This window comes from Diplotaxodon limnothrissa, linkage group LG20, assembly GCF_057381915.1.
Source record: "Diplotaxodon limnothrissa isolate DT_005_m linkage group LG20, D_limnothrissa_male_GT1.1, whole genome shotgun sequence".
Lineage (NCBI taxonomy): Eukaryota > Metazoa > Chordata > Actinopteri > Cichliformes > Cichlidae > Diplotaxodon > Diplotaxodon limnothrissa.
Genome location: NC_140615.1, coordinates 3,233,354 through 3,243,413, shown reverse-complemented (window position 1 = coordinate 3,243,413; position 10,060 = coordinate 3,233,354). Strand labels below are relative to the sequence as shown.

General features: G+C 40.7%; 1 protein-coding gene across 1 annotated transcript; it reads left to right on the top strand.

Annotated features, from left to right (window-relative positions):
• Window positions 1–6,087: 6,087 nt before the first annotated feature.
• LOC146610246 (uncharacterized) lies at window positions 6,088–8,206 on the top strand. The gene is made up of 2 exons (XM_085345210.1): window positions 6,088–6,424; window positions 7,683–8,206. The coding sequence occupies exons 1-2, from the start codon at window positions 6,088–6,090 to the stop codon at window positions 8,204–8,206; spliced, it is 861 nt and encodes a 286-aa protein (XP_085201336.1).
• Window positions 8,207–10,060: the final 1,854 nt, after the last annotated feature.

Genomic DNA, 10,060 nt, shown 5'->3' with positions numbered 1-10,060 from the left:
AAGCGATGATGTCAACGCTTGAGATATTATTGATGGGGCAAATCACTACCCGCTTTTTTAAAAATGATATTCGAAAACTCTTATCCGGTTTTGCAGGCAGATTTCAGCGTGTTAGAGCGCTTTGATCTTTCTGGTGTGAACCAAATATTCAACGTCGATGGAAAAATATTCAACAGTCCGTCTTCCAGGATAAACAGTTGACACTGAAAGCCAAACTAATCTCACCGTCTGTCAGTTGTTTATGTGTTAATTCATCCTCCTCATCGTGTCTGTACAGGTGCAGCTCGAATTACACTTCGAACAATGACGACATGTCCCTCTTTGTTTGAGCTCTTGTAACTGAAGATTTGCGTTAAATGGAATGAGAGTGTATGAGGCACAATTTGACTTAGCGTTGCCAGGGATTTAACTAATACACCTGTATTAGGCGTTGTCTGATTTATTATGGGAATAAACAAAACGTGCGGTTTAATATTATTGCTATTCAAACAAAAGGCCAGTCAGTCATAAATCAGTGTCACTCTGCTGCTTTTTGTTTTTTGTTTTTTTAACTTTGTTCTTATACACAATGGAAACTTTTCCTCATAGCAACACAAATGTTTAACTGCATTAAATTTAACGATAGAAAATGAATCATCGCGTACACAAATATTTTCGTTTTCTCTTCTCACGTGATCCAAGAAAGAGCGTAAACTTCAAAGTAATACGGCCTTACCTGTGACAAGATCTACACGAATGGATAGCAGTTTAATTCTTTAAGTTTAGAATGAAGTATTTTTGGTTTCACTCCATTCAGCTTTTTAGGTCATGGTCTTTTTTGCCTTTATTATTTTGCCCCCGCCCCCCGGGCTGAATCTGAAGAATTCATTTGATATGAGTTATTGTTAAACTCACCGCCTTTCAGGGATCTGGTGCATTTTGTGTGTTTGAAGTTGAGTGTATAAATTCCTCAGTCTCTACTCAGCTAACTGGTTTCGTCTCTGACTTGAGACTGTTGAATCACACATGAATTTCAGCTCACATTGCACTGCTGCAGGCTGCATGTGCTTTACGAGCACCTCAGGCGAGGACTTTCTCTGTGAAGATATATGTATGAAAAAAGAAGAACTTTGCACACAAACACCAATCGAAATGTTTGAACAAAACCAAATATGAAACACGGAAGCGCCTGTGTTGTGACGCTTGCGCGCTTGATTGCCTGCTTTTGTTGTCTGCGCCGGGTTAAGTGCAAACTGTTTCAAACTCGTCCCAGGTGAGTGTCTACTTCAGTCACTTTGGTTTGTCATAAAAGGTCCGGGCCGGTGCATTGTTATCCTGTAGTGTGTTTAAACGGCAGCCATGGCAGCTGCATAAAGGCTGAGAGTTGAAACAGGGGTCATGCTGCTATTTTCCAGGGATAGAGAGGCTGTCTCACATTGACCAGCAGTGGGTGTGTCATAAATCCGTAAATCTCTCTCCTATCCGTTCACTCAAGGGAGCAAATGCGTCGGCCTGGTGTGTGCGCGCATGCGTGGTGGAGGTAGAGTTTGATTAATTTACATAAAACTAGATTTTAAAAAGCCATCAGAAATGTTAAAAATGATTTAGTGTCGGCGCTGGAAAACATTTCAAGCAGGAGACGACGAAGCAGCTTGGACTGGTGTCCCACTGTAGAGTTGACATCGCACAGGAAATGATGGCCTGGATAAACTTACGAGTATACTTTCTGTCATCATAACGCCTCGCTGAGAAATATTTAATTAGCCCATTTGCTGCATCGTTGAGGACCTTCGAAATTACAGTCATTTTCTTCCGTTAGAGGTGTCACAAGGGGCCCAGACAGTCACTAGATTGAGTTATGATTATGTTATTCGCTTTTCATTAGCAAAAGTGTTCTGAATATGCGATCCTGAGACTATAGATCCATGATTATGCAGAAGTTTAGCGAAATGCGGTTTTTATTTGATTTGTTCTCTGAAAACGATTATCCGGTGTATTTGCGTGACCACCAGTTGCATATCATGCAGAACTTTGAGCACTTTGACAGCTGCTGCTGCTGCTGCAGTTTAACTTTGTGTGTACTGTATTTGATTGGATGTTAACGCGAAGGGTCAAATGACCTCTGTTATCTAAGATGCAGGACTTTAAAATAAACTATACAATAAGTAAACAAATAAATACCGCGTAAAGCATGTATATTTATCAATTAAAGGAAAAAACAACATAAAATGTCTTAGTAAGGTACTAGTCGCCGGAACAGATTCTATGCAACTTGGCATCGATCCTTCAATTCTCCTGAACTCTGCTGGAAAGATAAGCCCAGTTTTTGATTTGAGGATGATGGTGCGGTGGAGGTCACTAAAATCTCCCATAGGTCTTCAGATGATTTGAGCTCTGATATGATAAAGTTTGAGTCAGACCATTCTCATACCCACTAAACCATTCAGTGACCTTGTGCCCAGTGGATGGGTGAGTGATCTTGTTGGAAGAGACCCCATTTGGGTAGAAATTGTTAATCAAAGGATAAAGATGATTACTTAGGACAACTTTTGCACACTTCCTTCTAAGCTAACAACTGGATCCAAACAATGTCAGTAAAATTTACCCCACAGCTTGAAGCCACCTGATCTTCTTACTGGAGGGGTTAACGTTCAGGTTTTCCCCTTTAGGTTGTTCTGTATATAGGTTTAGATAGATAGATAGATAGATAGATAGATAGATAGATAGATAGATAGATAGATAGATAGATAGATAGATAGATAGATAGATAGATAGATAGATAGATAGATAGATAGGCCTAAACACTCAAAAACAAGCAAAAATATTTTGAGTGTTATTTTAATTATTGCACTTTTAAATTGCACCTTTTCAGTACGGTACTGAGGTTTGTCTCTATTCTCCAGACTGGCCACGATTTACATCAGAGTTAGGCCCAAATTAATACTTCATGTTAATGCACATGCTTATAGGAAAGTCGGGACTAGTTTGGGAAATTGTCATTGTCTGTCTTTTACTCACTTATGAAGTGCAGTCTGCAAACTCTAGTCTTTTCATTTCACTCTGCATTGTTTACAGCAATATAGGGCACCGGGCCCATAAATCTTCTCCTTGCTCTGCCAAGACAGCGCCATTTGTATGCACCGTTTTAACCGACAGCATCCTCTGCCCATTAACGTCTTCTCCCCAGCTCTCTCTCAGTCTCCCTTTATCTGCGGAGCTCTGTCCCCTGGAAATACATTAACTGATCCGTGCTTCCTTTGTGCTTTGTGAGCTATTTATAGATTTTTTTTTCTTATATGGAAGATATATATATATATGTGTGTGTGTGTGTGTGTGTGTGTGTGTGTGTGTGTGTGTGTGTGTGTGTGTGTGTGTGTGCACTTTCCCGCGTGCCCATATATATGGGGAAAGACAGAAAAGAAAAACGTAATTGTGTTGCATCTGCCGGATTTCACCGTTTGTGCGCAGCTGCGGATATTCTGCAGTACCATTTTCTGTCTGCGTTATTGTTGTGAAAAATAAAAGTTTATAGACAATTTCCTTGGTTGTTTGTGTCAGCAGGCGAGAGAGCGGAGAAGGTAAGGAGGAATTGTAAAAGGGTTGACACCCAGAGCGACCGGCGCGCTTTTGTGTGAGAGAGAAAAATGATTTATTGCCACTGAGGCGGTTCAAACAGAGTTCACGGAGAATTGTGGTGGAGGCGCGGAGGAGCTAAATTATGGTCTTGCTGAGCTAGTATATCATAGATTCTATCTCCAATTCAGAGAGTATGTTCAAGGGTGTGAGGTAAGGAAAACAAAACGAATTTAATTACTTTCCCCACTTTCAGTCAGTCCTGATGTACACTGCCTTATTCAGCTGATAATAACACTAATGCTGCTTTTACTACTAATAATAGATTTATTTATGCGTGAGACGAAAACACAAACATATGTCAGGGTTTTATCAGTTTATTTAGTTTTGCTGGCCCACATTTACAGTGGAAATGACAAATTTAACCTTTAGCCAATTTAAATTTAAGTACTAAACCTTTCCACAGACTTTATTTAACTGGCTACAATTCAAAAGGGCGGAAAAGAAATATCAACACTGTAGTTTTTAGTGTCAACAAACATTTTTAATGCCTCAGCAGTCAAATTGAAATTATATTAATGTTGTAAGCATTGTGCTATGGCAGCAGTTGTTTCGTGTCCTTGATTTCATATAAAATATTTCATTACGTAAAAATAAATTCAACTAATAAAATAAAATAAAAATAAAAAATCTCAGGATGTGACACCACTCTAAAGGTTCAGGTAAAACATCGGTGATAGTGGCAGCAGGGGTGAAACGGAGAAGGAGGAAGGCTCCTCTCTTTCCACGCAAACCCTGAGTGCATAATCCATCACCTCTGAGACATCTAAAGAGGGTTTTCTCGACAGCTTTGCAGCTTTGTACTGAAACACCAGAAGGAGCTTACATCCAAAACATGGTTCAGCTAAGATTAATACTGGCTTGGAATATTCAGTATAGTCTCCCAAACCTTCTCATTTAGAACATGTTTTAGGGAGAACTATTTATAATTTTGTGATAGATTCATTATTCTCGTTATGTGGCCGTTTTGCATAAAATTGCGCATTGCTGGAATTAAACAAACACGTTTTATGAGTTCTTTTTCCCTACAGTATAACTCAGTTAGGCCACAATTGATGTAGCTTTTATACCAAATAACTTCTCCTAGAAAAAAATATTTATTATGGGTTTTAAAATGAAGTTGAAAAATTCATATTTTATTTAGGTGTTTTACGCCTTCATAGCTAAGTCCCAGTTGTCTTGGATGTTTGACACTGTGGCTGCAAATAGGCGCGCAAGAGCCTTTAACTGAGCATCTCATGTTTGGGTTCACGCCTTCGTGCAGAAGGAGGAATTTAATTCCTCCAAAAGATGTCCATAGTGTTTGAGTGTTGCCTCCTGGAGCCACCGTCAGTGGACTCGATGCTGTACAGTGATGCCTGATTAATGCAAATGCGTTGAATTGTCCTGTAGAAAAAAAACATCTTTGACGATTGCCTCCTTTGTCTTTGTGTGGCAATGACTGTCATGTCTTTGTTTGACCACTCCCAGTGAATCCCATTAAGCCAAAGCTACACTGTTATAAACACACGCTCTGTGTGTTTATAAAACCCGCCGATTTATAATAGGTATTTAAATGCGTTTCAGACTAAGTTATCCAAAATAAGCGTAATGATTTCGTTTTACAGACTTGAAACAGATTTACTCCAGTTAGTGCCCCTAGTAGAATGAAAATACGCGAATAAACACCATTATTTATAATAGCGTTTGACTGGGGAAAAAACAAACAAACAAACAAGCAAACAAGGAGCGCAATTTCTTTTTTAATAATTTTACACCTAGAAAAGCTTCAGCAGAATAATGAGCTGTGATCTATAACCAGTTATTAACCATCTCTTATTCCACCTCACAGACGCGTATTGTAGCGCAGAGGAAAAAAATCCTCGCATCGTATTTGTTCAAACCTACCACCAAAAAGTTCAGGATGTGTGGCTGCGAGCGGCGGTTCCTTCAAAAATAAAACGAGAAAATGAGTCCTGTCAAAAGAGTAACAATATTACAAGAAATCTGCGCCCAGTTTCTAATGAAATGCTCCTCACCGCGCGTGTAAGCTTTGTCTGTCTCCCCCCCTTTCTCCTAATGTTTGTTTCTCCGTTTAAACACATCTCCCTCTTTCTCTTACACTGATTACACAGTCGTTTGGCGTCTTTTCATATTCCATTATATATATTTTTAATATCCTAGGTAAAGAAATGCAGGCTGCTCATAGAAATGTCTGAAGAAATATGGCAGAAGCTTCCTCTGGGTTCCAAGTTGCCGGCGGATTACTTTCCAACTCCAAAGCTCCGTCATTGGAGGACTGCCACACGTGACCACGGCGCCCTTCTGGTAAATATTATTCAATTGTTCCAAATGGTTACTCAAAGTGCACTTTCCCGCGTGCCTTTTTACATTCAGGTTAATTGTGATCGAATATTAGATAGACACACGTCCTCGCCTTTTACTGCTGTTGAGGGACTCCTGGTTTTATTTGAAACAGTTTGATGAGCTGGGTCCATGGACCCCCAACAGTTTGCCCTCCCACTGCAGCTGCATGGCAACAGTTTTGCTATGAGCTCTGGACAGGTGCCAAAATTAAGCGCGGGATACAATGAAGGAGGAGGAGGAGGCCAAGAAGCAGAACTTAATCAGCAAAACATGACCTCCTCTTCTCGTGTCAGTTCCAGGTTGAACCCAGATGAACAATCTGAGTGCCCACTGGAGCCCGTGGTTCACTGCCATGGCAAGGGCAAGCTGGACATCAAGAGCAGGAGCTGCAGTCTACTCACCATCTGCCGCTCAGAAGTAATTTTTCCCTGGATGAATCCACGGACCACTGGCTCTGAACCGTCTGGTAACTGGTTTTGTTCATTATCTGTGCCTTTTTAAAGCTGACACTGAGTGTTCAAAATATTTGTGACACAAGAAGCTTCATTAGGCTCTTTACAAACACGTTTTTCCCTCTTTTTAAATGTTTCTTTTTTTCGACTGATATGTAACTCAAACACTCACTGTCTTTGTTACCTTTCTTTGGAAGCAGAACAGCTACAGCAAAGTAACTTTTCAAGAGTGGTCAAAGTCATCTGCTTGATCACACTTAAGAGAACTTTGTTCTAATGTGAGCGCTCTTTCTGCTTTGTCAATGAATGAGTGCTGGTGTTACTGAACAGTTAACCAAATGCCACTGTCATGCTCACAGCATACGGGGCTGTTTTTCCAGTCCTGCAGGCAAAGTGATGTTCCAAACAGACAAGCTGCAGCACAAATGCTGCACAAACACTTCTTTTAATCCACAAAAAAAAAAAGAAAAAATCAGCACTCTGCGATCTGTCATCTCTTGACACGGTCTCAAAATGGATTGTATCAGTTCATTAATTCTATCACATCACGACTATAGAGGCGAGTGTGTTTATTTTGAGAGCAAAATCTCCATATATTTAAAAAAAAAAAAAGAGAGAGAGAAAAACTTTTTGATTTTTTTAAATTTAATGTTGTAATCATGCTGGGTTTTTTTCTTTCTTTTTAAATCTTTGAAATAGTTAAACTTTGCTGTGTCGACATGCTGACATATAACAAGGAAGCAGTCCTCCAGTGCGGCAGATTATTGTTATATAGTTTTCACTATAGGTCTTATTAAGTATCCATTAACCCTGGCTTTGTTACATTATTATCAACAGAGCCTGGTGCTGCTCATATACATGTCAAATTGAATCCCTAATGGTGGTTATTTTCAGTGGTGGTCCCAAGGTACCTTTTAAGTGACTGAGATGAGGATTTGACAGGTCTGCTTCCGTGTGTAGCTCTGATTAATGTGTTCTGTCAGGCAGCCGTAGTGGCGTCAGATGTTTCCCCCAGACTGCTTCTTCGGGAGGTAACTTTCCCTGAACACATGACACAGTAGACAGCCAGTCTTGTATAGCGTCTCAACCGTGACTGAATGTGCAGGAAGAGCTGAGGGCTCTTACTTGGTCACAGGTTGATTGTCTGAGGATTAACACGGGCCTCCCTGGCACTTGAAGTCTTCCATGTGCAGGTTATACATTTCAGGATAGAACTGTTAGATGTTTTCCTTTTAACACCCTCTCTTCTTTATGTGCTTCCTCCATCATCAGTCAGCAGTGGCATGGCAGCTGGTCTATCAGGTAGAGGAAGGCAAAGTGTGAAGAGGGAGAGGACAGCCTTTACCAACAACCAGCTGCTGGAGCTGGAGAAGGAGTTCCACTTCAGCCCTTACCTGTGTCGTCCTAGGAGGCTGGAGATGGCTGCTGGGCTCCAGCTCACTGATCGTCAGGTTAAGATCTGGTTTCAAAACCGCAGGATGAGGTACAAGAAGGAGCAGAAGTATGGAAAGATGACAAGTTTATCTCAGTTGGCCACCTGCAACCTGTCCCCCAGCTCAACCTCCTTTGCAGACCACCTGAATTTTCCAGATGCAAACATTGTTAGAACTTCCTCCTCCTCAGACTTGCACGCCTCTCTATTTGGCTCTTTCAGCAACAGCAATAGTGGTCAGTATATTCAGCCATCAGACCTGGCCCATTTGAACTGCATACTTCCATCTGTTGCAAATGGTCCATCGGCCTCCTTTACGGGCATAGATAGTCATCACCATGCTGGCATTTCAAAGTGGCCCTAGGGCCCCATAATGGCCAACTCCTCCTGTGCTCATCAAAATCTCAATATGATACATCTACTTTCACTTACTTATGAAAGACTGGAGGATGAGTCTGATCAGCAGGGTTGAAGTTCCCTCAACACACCCTTTCAGCATTCATGGAACATTTTAATTAAACCATATGAACACATCTTAATTAAAGGAAACCTACAGCGATATCTTTTGTGTTTCTCAAACACAGTGACTGAAGACTGCAGGGCCTCAAACTTGCTGTGCTTTTTGTACATACACACAGCATGCACAAGACATGAAGTAATAATTACATGTTTTTGTTCTGTAATCTTACGCGTGTATTGCGCATGGTTAATGCATGCATGATGTAGACTTTTGAGTGAGTTTTCCATTGCCTTCCTGTTGTCAGACAATTGCTAAGTGGTTGTCATTTTCTAAGTGTTACATTAGGATTTTTGTTTTCATCTAAATAGCAGGTTGTGTGAAATATTAGTAAGTGTTAAATGGGCAAATTAATGTTCGTTTTGAATGATGTTATATTTTTGTTAAAACTATTAAATGATACGGCAAGTCTTTGATACTTCTATTGATTAATTGAGATGTCACCTACTGTACAGGCTTAATAAATGAATGTGGGAAAACTGTAGCTCTTGTGCAATGTTTACCCTATTCATCGCTGATTAGACTTACATTTTTTTTTCTCCAGCAGTATTTTTATGATTAAAGATTCCTGGATTAGATCCCAAATGTAATCAAATTAAGGCGTGCTTTAGATTCACTGAAAACTCCGTAGTATTGTGCATTCATGTTGCACAGTCCCGCCACATAAGCCTCTCCCTCACTTCTGCCTATGAGTTCCCCACCATTAATCACTGAGACAAGGCAGTCTTTCCAGCACTCCAACCACAAGCTCTGAACCCATTGGGCACCATGACAAGATCTCTTGCCTCCTCCTTCCCAGCCTTTGCCTTTTCAATAGCCAAATTGTAGTGCTGCAAGTTGGGGCTGGCCTCCCACTCAGGGGGCATGTTAGTTGTGTAGCGTAGAAGCCCTTCCAACATCCTATAGGGCTGCACCAGAGACCAGTGGCATTCAGTCACTTATGACAACATATTATCTTAAAGAACAATGAGAAGACTTCTTTTTTAAATGGCGTTGACTGTGTCACTGTGACATGTGGATTCTGAAATGTAAACAGAGTCATGGAAGGGTTATTTTTAATCATCTATTTTTGATTTTAAAATTGGGGGGGAGGGCGTTATGCACGCATTTGATAGAAGTGGGTCACATGTTCTCCTGAATCTCCAGAGTTTATCAGATAGATTGCAACTTCCAAAGGAGCAATTCCTGTCTTATTCTTGATAACGTGAGGCCTGGTGTCGATACTGCGCACGAGTTATAAGCATGCTATGTGATGTATAAGAGTTGTGTTGCTGTAAATGAGCTATCACAGATGACCACTGACAGCTATGAAATGGGGGGGTAACAAGGAAGTTGATCCCCTAGTTGTTCTGGATGGAATGCCTTCCTGCTCCTAATTCATCGCTTCATCAGCTGGCATTTGGTAAATATTTGACACCATTTGCAGCACGCCTCAGTAGGTGTCAGGGGAGTTATATAGCACCTATAAGTCTATGAACATTTCGATCTAAATAAAGCCACGTCCACACCACATCTGTAGAGAAGAGGTGGTGACAGCTGGGTAATTTAGGAGAAATATAATAAAGGGCAAAAGAGAGAAAGACACATGGCAAGAAAAGTTCTCCTCGAAAAAATATGTTCATTTACAAAGAGGCAGGAAGAGGGGAGGGGAGTGTAAGGAAGAAGAAGCAGACAGCGCTGGATTCCTGAAATTCTTCCATA